Source organism: Miniopterus natalensis, chromosome X (genome assembly GCF_054644295.1).
Source record: "Miniopterus natalensis isolate mMinNat1 chromosome X, mMinNat1.hap1, whole genome shotgun sequence".
In the NCBI taxonomy this organism is placed as follows: Eukaryota; Metazoa; Chordata; class Mammalia; order Chiroptera; family Miniopteridae; genus Miniopterus; species Miniopterus natalensis.
The window spans coordinates 8,749,312-8,765,202 of NC_142103.1; the positions used below are offsets into that span (position 1 = coordinate 8,749,312).

At 47.1% G+C, this 15,891-nt stretch overlaps 1 protein-coding gene across 1 annotated transcript in view; it reads left to right on the forward strand.

Moving 5' to 3' along the window:
* Window positions 1-7,701: 7,701 nt before the first annotated feature.
* The window catches only part of HS6ST2 (heparan sulfate 6-O-sulfotransferase 2), a 253,546-nt gene continuing 245,356 nt past the window's right edge, over window positions 7,702-15,891 (forward strand). Inside the window, exons 1-2 of the mRNA XM_016198004.2 lie at window positions 7,702-8,129; window positions 8,986-9,504. Of these exons, the coding sequence (XP_016053490.1) occupies window positions 7,702-8,129; window positions 8,986-9,504 (947 nt within the window). The remainder of the gene's footprint in view (window positions 8,130-8,985; window positions 9,505-15,891) is intronic.

The following is a 15,891-nucleotide window of genomic DNA, read 5'->3' on the forward strand; positions in this document are numbered from 1 at the left end:
AAGCTGTGGAGTTAGACAGATTTTGGGTTCAAGTCCCAGCTCCACTATTTCCTAGCTGTGTGGCTGTAACTCTGCATGCCAATTTACTCATCTGTCAAATAAGTACAGAAGTAACTACCTCAAGGGATTGCTGGGAAAGTTAATTGAGAAGAGGCATGTAAAGTGTCTAGTAAAGAGCCAGACACTAACAGATTTTCAGTACAAGAGCTATTAGCTTGCTAAACATTTTAGAGTTAGCTTTCAAGAGACATTACCAAGTCCAGCCATACCTTATTACTATGTAGAGCACTGGAGATGACATCCTTTACATGTTGCTCTCCCCTTGACCATCTTGTTACATTTCTAACCCTTCATTTAGCCCTCCCAACTGCATTTTGTCTACTCATTAGGGGTTTGGATATTGTCTTCTGTTTCAAGTAAATCTTCCACAAGACAAAACCCACTAAGGCAACTTTCTTCAGTGAAGATAAATGTTCAAAATGTCTTTTAAAAATTTTTTATTGAATTTATTGAAGTGACATTGGTTTAAAAAATTATATAGGTTTCAGGTGTACAATTCTATAATACATCATCTGTATATTGTATTGCGTGTTCACCATCCCAAGTCAAGTCTCCTTCCATTACCATTTATTTCCCCTATACCCTCTTCTACCTCCCCCACCCCTTTCCTTCTGGTAATCACCAAACTATTGTCTGTGTTTATAAGTTTTTTTATTTTTTATTTTTTGCTTAATCTCACTGCTATTTTCACTCAGCCCTCCCAATGCCCTTCCGCACTGACAGCTGTCAGTCTGTTGTCTGAATCTATATCTATGAGTCTGTTTCTATTTTATTTGATAGTTTATTTTGTTTATTAGATTCCAAATATGAGTGAAATTATATGGTACTTGTTTTTCTCTGACTGACTTATTTCACTTAGCATAATATTCTCCCGGTCCCTTCATGCTGTCTCAAAAGGTAAGAGATCCTGCTTTTTTACAGCTGCATAGTATTCTATGGTGTAGATGTACCACAGCTTTTTTATCCACTCATCTACTGATAAGCACTTGGGCTGCTTCCAAATCTTGGCTACTGTAAATAACACTGCAATAAACATAGGGGTGCATAAATTCTTTAGAATTAGTGTTTCAGGTTTCTTCTGATATATTCCCAGAAATGAAATGGCTGGATCATAAGGCAGATCCATTTTTAATTTTTTGAGGTAACTCCATACTGCTTTCCACAGTGGCTTCACCAATCTGCATCCCCATTACCAAGTTCATTTCACTTTCCCACTGGCTAATGTAGCTTTCTGCATCCTAATGCCACTTGGTGAAGTGTGGATCTTGAAAATATATATATAACATGTAAGTCCTTCTCCAGGTTTTTCTGTAAAGCCCAGTTAAGGGTTTTATTAGCCTCTAGTCTGACTTTCTTTAATCAAAAATTAATTTTCATTTATTCTGTGACATGTATGATTTCTCTAAACTAATTAATTTCTTTTCCTGGGTTATTTTTAGAGGACATTCCCTTTCAAGCCCATTTTAGTGACAAATCATTTTCCTGGGAGCAACTTTGGCTTCGAGGCTAGCTTCCTTCAGATCCTTCATGCTGCTCTAAAATATAATTTTCAGCTCTTGTATTTCCCCAAGAGGCCAGTCAGGAGATCAGCAATGAGTGTGCTCTTCTCTTGCCAAGATCCCAGAGTACCAAAACAAATGCGATTCTTGGTGATTCTTGTTGTTGTTATCATTATTAAAACCTACCTAGGGCTTCTGTGTCAGCTGGAGGTCAGTTCTCAACTCTTTTCCCCAATCTTTCAGCTTTGACTTTTGCCCAAGTCAGTGGAAACCCGAAGGCTTATTTCGAATTTCTGTCTTACTCACGTGATCTAAGAATGTTTGCTCCTCAGTTAAGTCCCTCTGCTTTTTTGACTCAGCTACTAGCTGGAGGGTTATCTTTGGTAGTGTGTTTTTGCCGACATTGCTGACACAAAGGCTAAAGAATGTGGTGTCCTTCCCCAACTGTTCTCATTAACTAGCATAGCTTAGATCACAGAAAGCTCCTGCTGAAATGGGCCTTCAGGGTAATCTAATGCAGCCCCTTAGTTTACCAAAGTCAGCAAGTAAATCCCAGAGACATCAAGCAACTGGCCCAGGGTCACACAGTGAGCTAGAGGCAAAACTGAGACTTCAAACATTGTTTTCATGGCATCCAGCTTGGTGCTCTTTCTACTCTGCCACCATGAGCTGGTACTGCTGGCCCAGGGCTCAGCAGAAGAATGGACTTGCCCAGTTCTGGCTCATGAAGGATGAACGCAGAACCGATCCTGTTTTTCAATCTGACTGCCGTGGCTTGACTAGCTGATCAAATTGAAACTCCTCTGGCCAGATGAACTATTAAGTTTTTTTTAAATTTATTTATTATTTTTTTAAAAATCCCACCAAGGACATGCTTAGAGAGAGGAAGAGAGAGAGACAGAGAAACATTGATGTCAGAGAAAAACATCTGTCGGTGGCCTTCTGTATGTGCCCCAACTGGGGATCAAACCCAAAACCCCGGTATGTGCTCTGACCGGGAATTGAACCTAAAACCTTTTGGTGTACAAGACAACACTCAACCAGCTGAGCCACATTGGACAGGGCCAGATCAACTATTAACTTTTGAAGTGAATGGAGCTTAAAATTAGTGTCCATAGTTTAGAGTGGAGCTGGCCTTACAAGTTCTCCACTTATAACTATCTTTCTACTCTCCACCTCAGCTTCTCAAGCATCTCCTCCTGTGCTGTTATTTTATAGTATTTCATTGCAGCAATCCTTCATCAGGAGTAAGCATTTCCCTCTTTCTCCTCTCTTGTAGATGTCTCCTGGGAGGGGTCACGTGTACATGTTTCACTTCTCAGCGTGATTGAATGGATCAGAGGTTATCCTCCCCCACAGGACACCAGCCAGGAGAGCACTGAAGAGGTGTGAAGAGAGGGTGAGAAAAGAGAGCAGATAAAGAAATGGGAAGAAGGCAAAGCCAGTCTAGGTCACAATTAGGCCCATGGCCAACAACCTGTCATTAAACATGTGTATATTACTATTGTGAGAAATATACCAAAGAGCTCAAATCAAAGCTATTGAGAGTCAAAGGGGAAGAGAAATGAAGTTACAGAAGATCTACGTTCCCAGGAACCAGACTAAGTGCTCTCAGTAGATTTTAGTTAACTCACATGACAACCCAGTGAGGTAGCTATGATTAGCCCCATTTTCATGGATGAGAAAACTGAGGCTCTAAGAGAGCTCAGAGAGTGCTGACTAAATTCCAGGGGGATGGGCTCTCCAAACCTATGCGCTCTCCTTTTTCAAAAAAAAAGCTCACTGGAGATTGGATTCGTCTTTACTATGCTACTAAACCAGCTTTTTGAAGGTATCTGGTCAGGCTATTTTATAGAGCAGAAACTGAAGCCCAAAGAAGTGAAGTGACCGTCAGAGGAGAGGAGTCTGTCCTACTTCTCGTTGTCCCCAGGCCTTGGGTTACCATAGCTTTAAAAATGCTACAAGACCTGACTTTTCCATTCACAGCCAGAATCTCAGAGGGAAGGGGGATGGGTGAGTGGGAAGAGATTAAACAAAGAATTTATATGCATATATGCATAGCCCAGGAACACAGATAATAGGGTGGTAAAGGCCTGGGGTGAGGTGGGAACTGGGTGGTAGGGAGTAAGGGGGAGAAAAAAAAGGGAGGCCATTTGTACTACTCTTAACAATAAAAAAAAAAAAAAAATTCCACTGTCAGTGAAATGGTTGACATCCTGCATCAGGAGAAGGGTGGTCATTGGTCTGCATGTTCAGAGTCTTCCATGAACCCCATTCAAGGTCTTATCTTGCCTTTGCAGTAGACATTCATTTAGCATACACATCACCTCCTCCTTTAATTCCTCAAGTCCCTTGTTTTATAAAGCTAAACAAATAAAACAGTGTTTTGTGGGGGGGATATAAATGACTGTAGAGAGTGATATATATAACACACCCAACCTGTTTGCAATGTTAAAGCATGAATTTCAAAACAGTGTTTTCATTAAGTAATGCTGCTCATTCAATTTGGAGACACGCAAAAACAGAAACAGCCCAGCCAGCGTGGCTCAGTGTTTGAGCGTCGACCCATGAACCAGGAGATCACAGTTCAATTCCCGGTGAGAGCACAAGCCCAGGTTGTGGGCTTGATCCCCAGTAGGGGACATGCAGGAGGCAGCTGATCAATGACTCTCTCTCATCATTGATGTTTCTATCTCTCCCTCTCCCTTCATTTCTCTGAAATCAACAACAAAAAAACCCAAACAGATTTACTCAATACTTTGCATACCTTCAATTTTTGTGACAAAAATAGCCTATTATTGAGAGTATAAACATTTTAAAAAAATTAGTGACACCTGGAAAGACAAGGTTGAGTATAATGCTCAGGATAAGGGGGAAAGCCTATTTTGTTAGTGTTTTATGCTAAACTCTAAAGAGTGCCAGCACATTAAGTTTTCATTGTTTCTGTTCCAATCTGAACAGGGGACCCTGATGACAGCCCTGTTATGAAGGTCCAGAATAAGTTCAGCTGCTGATTGCCTGGTGAGACCCAACAAAATGTCACAGAAACAAATGAAGACTAGGCCTATGCTTTCCCCTAAGATGAGACTCTGAGAGTTTGCAGCCCTTTGACCCTTGAGTAAGACAATAGAGTGCATGTGACCTTGAATGTCAGAGCAGGAAAGTACCCTTCGAATAACAGTATCAATTTTGCCTTCTTACAAATAGGGAAGATGAGCCCAAGAGCAAGCAAATGGCTTCTTCATAGTCATACAGGGTCTCATTAGTGGCAGAGTTGAAATAAGAACCCAAGTCTCTGGATTCCCAGGCCCATGCTCTTTCAAATACCTCCTGCTGTCCTTTCAGATTACAGCAACCAAATAAATGTCCAGAAGTACACTGCTTAAGTAGGCAAGCCAAGCTGACCTTTACCCTCACTCCCAGAGTCATCAACCTTTTGTGGACACAACCAGAAACCCTGCTGACTGCAGAGTTCTCCTCACCTTCCAAGTTCCGAATTCCATATATATAGGGTGTCCCCCCCAAAATGTATACACACTTCAATAGCTGATAGCTCAATTTTTAAAATGAAATGTATTTGAATAAACACTGCCTTTATAATTATTCAAAGTGTCTGTGTACATTTTTTGGGACACCCTATACACACACAGCAACTCAGGTGGGTCTAAGAAATAAGGAGATGGAAAAGCAAAGTCCTGACAATTCAGGCAGTTTTCTTCCTCTTTTGCATCCCACCCCAATTTCCAAAATAGGGCTGATTTCTGAGTATCAAGACCTGTATTATTCAGTTCCTGAGAGGAACCAGCCCAGGATTGTAAGGAGCCTTGGAACTTCCTGCCAAGGCCCAACCTGGCCTAAGGAGAGCACAGCTCTTAGGACACACACAGGAAGAATTCTCTCTTCTGAGCAGGAAGCCTCTTCATCCCAGGAGGGTTCCCCTGAGATTTGTGGGACCCCTGTTGCCCCCAAAGACAATTTTCTTCCACTTTTAGGAACCCTGACATATAAAATCTACAATGAGAGATGTGTTTCTGCGTTTTTCTTAGTGCACAGAGAAAGGCTTGTAAATGCAAATATCCTCCATGAGCTGCTGTATATAATCACACTAGCATGTTAGTGAAATATTAGATCTCAGAAACTGGACTTTACAGTCTGATCCTGTTCCTTCTTTTGCTCTGCAACTACCTACCTGGCTGCCCTTTTCTTTGAGATCAGACTGTAAGTGTGTGTGTGTATGTGCTTCTTTTCACCACCTAAATTAGTAAATCCTGATTATTCCTCATTCTGGCTACCACCCGCTCACCCTTACCTCCATCCAAGGCATTTCCCATGTTTTAATCTCACAAATCTCTCTTAGAGTAGCATCTCCAGAGTTAGTTGCTGAGGGCATGAATGCATCACCCACCTATTTCAGAAGTGTTTTCCTAGGGGCCCCACTGAGTGTCATTATAATGGTGTAATGGCAGAAGGATCCTCATATGACACTATGATGAGAGCCACTTACTAGATGGACTTTTGCAGTGCCAAAGAGAAGGTGGGGACAGCTGGCAAGCCGAACTCCTGAGCTACCCCCATGGCTTCTCACTTCCCAGGTTCTCACCATCACCGGCCCTCAGGGAGAGTAGGCATGTCCCATAAGCCTGGGGGATGGGAGGGGGAACTCTCACGGAAGCCAAGTTGATGCACCGGTCCTTAGTACACTTCCATCAGTCAGAGTGACCATCTGGAACCCGGGGATAGGTGGAATGCCTGAAATGCAAGATTCCCAAGCTTTATGGCTACAGGCAGACAAAGGGGTCTTCACTGTTCCCAGCAGGTTTGGGGGCAAATGAAAAGACTGGGGAAGTCTGAGGGGAGCTAAGGGCAGGGGGCACAGCTATAAAATTGCCCAAGAAAGGCCTCTTCCTTAATTGGCCTGTGACCCTGTTGGCACATTGGAGCTTAGAGCATCAGGTTAACACAGCCTCACATCTGGAATTTCCCAAAGGTAATCATCACAGTGCCCCACATGGTCAAAAAGGAGTTGATTCTATTTTACAGAAGAGGAAACTAAGGCTCAGGTGGGGCAAATGATTATCCCAGGGCTGCCCAGCCAGGAAGTGTCAGCTTTTCAGGACTCCTAGACCAGTGCTTGCTGCTCCATTGCACAGAAAGAACAGGAGGGATGGAGCAGAGCTGAGCGAGGGACCAAATGTTCCTAGGGAGATACAGGCAGAGCCTGTCTCTGAAGGGACTTCCTTCCACTTCAGGACTCTGATGACTGTCCCCCACTCCCCAGCCCCAACAACACTCTTTTGAAACACTGCTGCCACCCTGTGCCACTTCTGCAGCAGTGAGACTGAACAGGGTGAGCATTCATTCAGGGAAACACCAGTCCCCTATATACAGCAAGCTCCACCTGATCAATCACATGGGGATAGTCTGAGTCCTGAGTTCCTGAGGATCTTGTCCAGGGGGCATCCGCTTCTTTCCTTGCTAATCCTCACATTGTTTTTCCTGAGGGTGAAAAGAGCGTTTTAGGACACCGGGGCTTGAGGATGCATCTATTTATTAGAGGGATGTGTTGATGGTTCCTGGTTTCTTTGTTTCAAATCCTGGGGCTCTGTCATATGACCTTGGGCACATTTCCTCCCCTCTCCAGGTTTCAGTTTCCTCATTTGTCACATCATATAGGACTAGATGCTCCCCACTCTGATGTAGTATTTAGTCATGTATCTTTCCTTCAATAAACCTTATATAAGTGAAGCCTTCCAGTAGGCACGGGGCTTGATGCCAGGGACCCAGCAAGAAGAGAGTGGTTTGTCACTGCTCTGAAAAATCTAACATTTCCATTCTGTCATGTTTTTGGTCATGCTTCTCCATGTTGGCTTACCTGTTCAGAAAATGCTCCCGCTTCCGTTGGAGAATGGAAATTGGCAGAGAGGGAAAAGGTCCAATTTGTGCGTTTGCTATTTTAGGGGACGTTGAAATTATGAGCCAAAGTGGAGTGATGCGCTCAGTGTAACGACGGCCCTTACCCAAGACAACAGAAAACCCAGGTCCTCCGCTTGTGAAGTGGCTCAAGCTTTCAGGAGTGAGGCAGTATTACATAAATTCAAGCTCGTTCCTGATCCTTAGTACCCTGAGTTGCCTGAAGGGGGGAATGGCACTGCCTGCGAGTGCAGCCAGGGCGCTCTGGCGGCCACAGCAACCGGAGCGAGGAGCGCCCGCCCGCACCACCTGTCCCCGCCGGCATTCCAGAGTAGAGGCCGAATTGGCAGAGAGCCGGCCCCGATCAGTCACCGCCTCAGTCTGCGAAGACCCTCCTAGGGGTGTGTCTCCCGGATTCAACCCTCAGCCGCTGCCGGACGAGCCCCTAAAGGCGTCTTCCTCCCAGGCGGGAGCCGCGCGCGCCCCACTCTTCGCGCTGCTGCCCCGAGGCCGCCGCAGGCGGATGCACGACCTCCGGAGACGCTGGGACCTGGGCTCCCTCTGCCGGGCCCTGCTCACTCGGGGCCTGGCAGCCCTGGGCCACTCTCTGAAGCACGTGCTCGGCGCGATCTTCTCTAAGATTTTTGGCCCCCTATCCAGGTACGTTTTAGGCGAAATCGGGACTCGCACTACCGGGCCCGGGTGAGCGGGAGCCATATGGAGAAGGAAGGCAGCCGCAGCCACGAGGGGAAGGGAAAGGCGCAAAGTTCCAGCTGGCCAGTGGAGACGGGGCTTGGGCGCTCCGAAGGGACAGGGCGCGCATTTGGCCACTCTGCCGCTCCCACCCCGACGTTCCGTGGGCGCCGGCAGCGCAGCGTCTCTGCTTGCAAGTCGGGCTGCCGGCGGACTCCTTCCCCCAGGGGCACTCGGCAAGCCCGGATCGGAGCTCAGGAGCTCACTCCAGGCGCCCTCCAAGGTGGGCAACCGGGTGTGGAAAAGAGCAAGGCTTGGGGGTCGGTGGGTGGGGTGGCTTGGGGAGGAAGCCCGCTGGGGCAGGCGGGGAGGCAGTAGCTTAAGCGCCCAGAGGACTGGGGGAAAGCGACTGGGAGTCCGGTGGGCGAAGCGGGATGATGATGGAGCCAGGAAACCACCGAGAGTGGAGGGAGACGCGTGGGGGCTCGGACCCAGGGGTGTGAGTTGGAAAGTGAGGCATTCAGCGTCCTGCGGGTATGAAACCCGCGAAACAGTTCTTGAGAGCTCCTGCTCCGGGAGAGGGCAGGCAGCCAGCGGGAAGGGGTTGGGGGGTGGGGGGAGGCTGTGCGGCACAAGCCACAGCGCTGAGCCTGCCGGGAAGGAAGGAAGCGGAGTAGGGCGCCACCACCGCTGCTGCGTCCACAGCGAATACTCGTTGGGAGGGGAGGGGGTAAGGGGGCGCAACGGTGGAGAGGGATTACGGGCACACGGTGAGTGCGGGCTTTGCTGCGGGATTGACGTAACGAGCTTGGGTTTCCCCCAGCGTCGGGAATATGGATGAGAAATCCAACAAGCTGCTGCTGGCTTTGGTGATGCTCTTCCTATTTGCCGTGATCGTCCTCCAGTATGTGTGCCCCGGCACAGAATGCCAGCTCCTCCGCCTGCAGGCGTTCAGCTCCCCGATGCCGGACCCGTACCGCTCAGAGGATGAGAACTCCGCCAGGTTCGTGCCGCGTTACAATTTCAGCCGTGATGATCTCCTGCGCAAGGTAGACTTCGACATCAAGGGCGATGACCTGATCGTGTTCCTGCACATCCAGAAGACCGGAGGTACCACTTTTGGCCGCCACCTGGTGCGCAACATCCAGCTGGAGCAGCCTTGCGAATGCCGCGTGGGTCAGAAGAAATGCACTTGCCACCGGCCGGGTAAGCGGGAGACCTGGCTCTTCTCCAGGTTCTCCACGGGCTGGAGCTGCGGGTTGCATGCCGACTGGACCGAACTTACTAGCTGCGTGCCCGCCATGGTGGACGGGAAGCGCGATGCCAGGCTGAGACCCTCCAGGTGAGTGCACCCCGCGGTGAAGCGGGGTTTTGGGGCTCGGGAGTGCCTGCGACAACAGTGCTCACTTTGGTGCCTTCGTGCTTACACCCCTGCTGGGCTGGCGCCAGGTATCCCACCGGGCTTGTGGCGCCGTGGTTGCTGTAGGTAGCGTATGCTTCCGGCCGGGACGCCTGTCTATCCTCAGGTTGGCCTGCTTGGTGGCTGTGGGGTGGGTGCTGGGAGGCCCGGAACGAGCGTCCCCAGCCCACTGCTGGGACTGGGTACATTATGCAGACTCTGAACTGGAGCGCCCTGGAAAGAAACGCGCTGTGTATAGTGTCACCGAGTCTCACCTGTCCTCGGTCTTCTCTGCACCCAGGTTCCGAAGTCTCCTTTAAACTTTCTTCCTCTTTCCCACTCCCGCATTGTTTCCCCCTTTTTTCTCTCGCTTCTTTATTTGCCTTTCCCTCTTTCTCATGCTCTTGATCTTACCTTCTGCCAAAATTCTTCTCACTTTGTTTCTCTTTCATCATTTATGTTTTTTCTCTTCCTGGCTGATTTTTGTCGCCTCTCCCCTCCTTTGTCTCCTCTGGCTCTACTCTCCTGGGAGAGTGGCTGTTCCACTGCTGCTGTTTGAGAACATCGGAGAGAGCTTGTGTACCCAGTTTGTGCCCCTCTCTACTGGCTGCACGCCAGGCATCTGCGGAGTTTTTCCACTGGCCTAAGGGCAGGCTGGAACGCTGCCTGCCCCATGTGGGGCTCATCCTTGAGAATCCGCTTGTGATTTACCAACCCTGAGCCCCATCGCAAGGCTCCGCTCTCCCAGTTGCTGGAACCCGGGACTGATGAGGGAAAAGCTGATATGTGAAGAGCCTGTAGCTACTTGCTTTTGAAGTTAGGGCATTTCCTCCATCAAGCTGCAATGCTGGGTTGGTGGAGGTAACGGAATAACATAAAGATGGTGGCGGGGAAGGTGCATTGGAGTGCAGTTGCTCCAGCTAGGGCTCCCATTCTCCCTAAAACAAATCTGGACTGGGCAGATAAGGGAATGGGTAAGGTAAATGTAGTTGCCCAGGCGCCTCTGGACTGGGTCTCTGGGCAGGCAAAGACACGGTCATGCTCTTTGCCTCTTTATCTAAGTGATCACAGGGGCTTTTGAGGGTGCTGCTGCTGCAATGGCTGCTTATCTGGACCCTTTCCCAACACTCCCTAGTAACCCTCCTCAGGAGGTAATCTGTGCACTGGACTAGGCAACGCTTTGCAGGTATCTCTTGGACACCGCCAGCCTAGTTTCTTCTGTCCAGCCCCAGGCAAATGGAGCCCTGTGACTTTCTGGCCACCACTGAGATTCAGAGGAATCATCACCCCCTACTCACTTTCCTTTCCCTCAGTTTACAGTGGGCTTTCTTGAATGATAGAATTTTGGCAGAATTTGTTGAATTTTCATTTCCTTTCCAGCCCTAACTGATTTTTTTGTCATCTTAAGAGAATCTTGGCCTCAGGAAATTTGCTGCCTCAATCCATTAGGAGAATTATGTAAGTCATTGTCACCACAATATTCTGGCATTTAAGAAGATTCCAAACAGCTTGGTAATACTGCACATAATTTCTGTTGCTGATGGAGTTTGTAGGTGTAGAGATGGGTGGTGATATAAAAAGCTCTTTAGAGCAAAAATAAAATTCCACAGCTGTGACTGTGTCAGAGAATTAAAACTGAGGTCTTGGCCACTATGGAAACCATGGCCCTGCCTAGAGTTCCACAGGATACATATTGCCTTTTAAAATCCTTTTGGACATGTGGGTCAGGGTGTGATATGTTCTATAAACACACCTCCTGAATTGCCCCAAATCAAAGTAAAACCATTTGGTGGGAAAAAATAAAAGATTTTGTTTGTCATAAAAAGGGTGATATCACAGTGCCATCTAGTCAAGTCAAAGAAGAACCACTTTTTCAAGAGAGTTACTGGATATTACAATATTTGCAAAAATGAAAAAAAAATTACTAGAGAAACACCATGCTACCCCAAGGGCACCTTTTTATTTCATTAAATCTTACCCATCTCCAGAAATCTTTATCTTGAGAGTTCCAGAATTTCCCAGGATGTTAAAAAAATCCATGCTTGCAGGGCCATTCCTGTGAGTTCTGATAATCTGTAAGAGCCAAGAGATGCATAAGTGAGAATGAGTGTGTGTGCACTCACACACGTGTGGTGAAATTAGAAGCAGAGGCAGCTAGGTACTGGCAGTGACGTGTGAGGGTGAGGAACTGGTCTCAAGAGATGAGAGAGCCAGCCATTGGGAGTTTCTGTGTCCAGCACCCTTTTATGCCAGTTGGTGGTCTCTGTACTCTGCTGAACTGAGGGGAACAACAGCTTAGCCTGTTTAGCCTGTGAGTTCCCACACCTGGGTCTTAGTTCCAGGCCAGCAATGAACCACCTGTGTGACCTTGGACCAGAGCCTGTCCAAGCCTGGTATGTGTGAAGAGCACATTCCAGTTTCTGATGAGCTTTCACATCTCTTATCTCTGGTATTTCTCTGTAAACTTGTACTATTTGGGGGAAGAGGGCAGAGAGGGCAAAAGTATCCCCATTTATCAGATTAAAGTGAAGCTCAGAGGGGCTGAAGGACTTTCCCAAGGTCAGTTGAGCACTTTTGTGGCACAGTAGGAATCTTATTCCAGTTCTGTTGGACTCCACAGCTGTTTTGGTCTGTTCACTGTGCCTTGATGAGTTAGGGTTTTTGTAAAAACACGGTGAGATATTTTATGTTAGTAATTATCACAAAGTGAACACTCAACTAAAGTTAACTGATATTGTTATCACCTATATCATCACCGTTTTTAGTAATGTTACACATGTGAATTTGGATGAGAGGTTGGACCAGGGTTGCCACACCCATTGGAAGAAGAGATTTCCATCTCTTTGAGGCTTTATGCTCACCAGGAATAAGTCTCCTGGCTAGGTTGCAGAGGAACTTTTCATTGTTGTGTTGGAAATCACTACAAAGCAGAAAAGAATGGGAGGATGCTGGGAGCCTGGTGAATAAGTGCCAGTAGGAGCCTTCAGCACTGACAAGGGCCACCTTCTGACTCATAGCCATCCATTGACATTATTAGGGCATGAGAGGCTACATTTGAGATGCTTCCCTGCCTCAGCAGATGATAAAGTGATTGGGTGATATATAACTGCTGAATAGAAATGACTATGGTCCCTTTGCCCCAAGAGGACAAAGAGTGCTTGGCTGGCAAAAGACACAAGTTGTTTATTAAGAATAATATTTCTTTTAAAAAACCTAGAAATTATTTCATGCATCTGTTTGCCAATATGTTGTTTGGGATGAGAGAAGAATCCTGCTCATTCTAGAATTTCTAAGACTATTTTTGAAAATGTATTAAAACATTGTTGCTTACTGTCAAAACTGGCAAATTCTGCAGGCTTTTCTCAGGCCAAATTCCCTCTGTTTGTAGCCAATTCAATTGCACCACTTGGTCTGTGGGAGGAATTCAGAATTGGGCACCAAGAAATTGCCCTAGCCTCATTCTTCACAAGGTGTGGCACTGGCCTGCACACACAAGGTGGTTGGGAGGAGGAGGAGGTCAGGATCTATACAATTGAGATAATTTGATCATCATATTCATGTTGCATCCTAGACTTTTAGTATCTCTAAATTTTCCAGAAGCTATATGGGAGAGTAATGAGTTGTTATCTAAAATTTAGTAGGCTATCACTAACATGAAAGAACTAAAAGGCATTTATATGGAGAAAAACTTTCTTTTTTTTCTTTTCTCTGGTCATTCTTTTTTAAATATTGTGATAAATGCTTTATTTTCTTTCCATTTCTTTTTAAAAGGTAGTTCTATTTTGAAAGAGCTGTGTATTTTATTTTATTTTATTTTTTATTTTTTTAAATTTATCTTTATTGTTGAAAGTATTACAGGTGTCCCATTTCACCCCCCCCTCGATTGACCCCCTCCACCTCACTCCCACCCCCTCTCCAGGCCTTCACCCCGTCATTGTCTGTGTCCATGGGTTATGCATATATGCATATAACTTCTTTGGTTAATCTCTTCCCACCCTCCAACCTCCTTTCCTCTGAAATATGATTGTCTGTTACATGCGTCAATGTCTCTGGATCTATTTAGTTCATCAGATTCTTTTGTTCATTAGCTTCTTGTTAAAGAAGACCTTTCAACATTTCCTGTAGTGCTGGTTTGGTGGTGATGAACTCCTTTAGCTTTTCCTTGTCTGAGAAGCTCTTTAACTGACCTTCAATTCTAAATGATAGCTTTGCTGGGTAGAGTAATCTTGGTTGTAGTTCCATGGTTTTCATCACTTTGAATATTTCTTGCCACTCCCTTCTGGCCTGCAAAGTTTCTGTTGAGAAATCAGCTGACAGTCGTATGGGTGCTCCCTTGTAGGTAACTAATTGCTTTTCTCTTGCTGATTTTAAGATTCTCTCTTTGCCTTTAACCTTTGGCATTCTAATTATGATGTATCATTCTGTGGGCCTCTTTGGGTTCCTCTTGTTTGGGACCCTCTGTGCTTCTAGGACTTGTAAGCCTATTTCTTTCCCCAGGTAGGGGAAGTTTTCTGTTATTAGTTTTTCAAATAGGTTTTCAATTTCTTGCTCTCTTTCCTTTCCTTCTGGCACCCCAATAATACAAATGTTGGGCCTCTAGAAGTTGTCCCAGAGGCTCCTTATACTACCTTCATATTTCTGGATTCTTTTTTCTTTTTGCTCTTCTGGTTGGGTGTTTTTTGTTTCTTCACGTTCCAAGTTGCTGATTTGATTCTCAGTGTCCTCTACTCTACTATTGATTCCCTGTAAATTATTCTTCATTTCAGTTCGTGTAGCATCGATTTTCTCAGTTGTTTTTGTCATACTCTTACTAATATCCTTGAGCATCCTTATAACCATTATTCTGAACTCTCTATCTGTTAGCTTGCTTGGATCTATTTCATTTAGTTCCTTTTCTAGAGATTTCTTCTGTTCTTTCCTTTGTGACATGTTTCTTTGCCTCCGCATTTTGGCTGCTTCCTGGTGTTTGTTTCTGTGTATTAGGTAGAGCTGCTATGTCTCTTGGAATTTGTAGAGTGGCTTTGTGTAGTGGATGTCCTGTAGGGCCCAGTGGCTCAGCCTCCACCATCACCTGAGCTGGGTCTTCTAGGTGCTCCCCTTTGTGGGCTGTGTGCACTGTCCTGTTGTAGTTGAGTCTTGGTTGCTGTTGGCGTCACTGGGAGGAACTGACCCCCAGACCAATCAGCTGTCAGGACCAGCTGCACCTATAGCCAGAGGGCTGCTGTGCTGGAGACACCTGTATGGGTCAGGATTTACTTCAGTGGAGCTTTGGTGTTCACCAAGTGAGCCCTTTGAGTGTCACTCATGGATGTGGTAGGGTTGTAATCCAGTGTGGTTGAGTCTGACCATCAGGTGCACTGTCTCTGAAGCTTCCTGGGAGGTGCAAAGTCAGCCTCTGCCAGTGCCTTGCCCAGGGCCACCCAGCCTGAGCTACACAGCAAACCGTAGATGGCTGCTACTTGTGCTGGGCTTGGAGGTGTCCAGGAGAGGCCAAGCTATGAGCCAATGCAGCTGCCGCTAGTGCCAGGAGTGAGGCCACCTATCAAGCCGTATGGGGCAGCTGCTGCTTGTTTGAGAGATTTTAGGAAAGTCCTAAGCATAAGGCTTGAGAGGCCGCTTGCATAGAAAAGCCCCTGGAAATGGCCTGGATGAGCCTGCAGGTGGGGAGGGGCGGGGCCTCCGGGAATCACCAGGGTGGAGCCAAAGGTGTGAGTCAGGTGCTGGTGATTCAAACATGGCGCCTGCCTGCCCGCTGTGTGCCGGAAGGACTTGTCAAAGCAGCCATGGCCTCTGCCATCTCTTGTGCCTGGGAGAAAGCTGCTTCTACAGCTCTTGCCCGGATTTCAGGCAGGTTAGTTTCTCCCCAAGTGTCCTGGGTTCCTTTCAAGCTGCTGCCCAGCGCTGGGCTCAGAGGGAGCGTCCGAGTGAGTCCATGAGCGGGCCCTTAAGAGAAGCTGCTGGGGCTCCCGCAGCCTCCGCGACCCTCAGCCACAGTCCCCGCTGGTTTCACAGCCCGGAGTTGTGGGGATGTCTCTTCCCAGCCCTGGAGTCCTGGGCTGGGGGCCTGCTGTGGAGCTGGGACCCCTTATTCCTCTGGGAAACCCCCACCGCTGAGATTTCCTTCCCAGTTTCAACCACGGCACCAAGTGTGGGCCTGTGGCCAGGTCTCTGCGATTCAGTCCCGATTCGTCTGCGTCTCAGCCCCTCCTACCATTCTTGATGCTCCTTCAGTTCCCTGGTTGTAGGGCTTCTGTTCAGCCAGATTTCAGGAGGCTCTGAGTGATGGTGGTTCTGTGTTTTAGTTGTAATTTTGATGTGATTGTGGGAGGT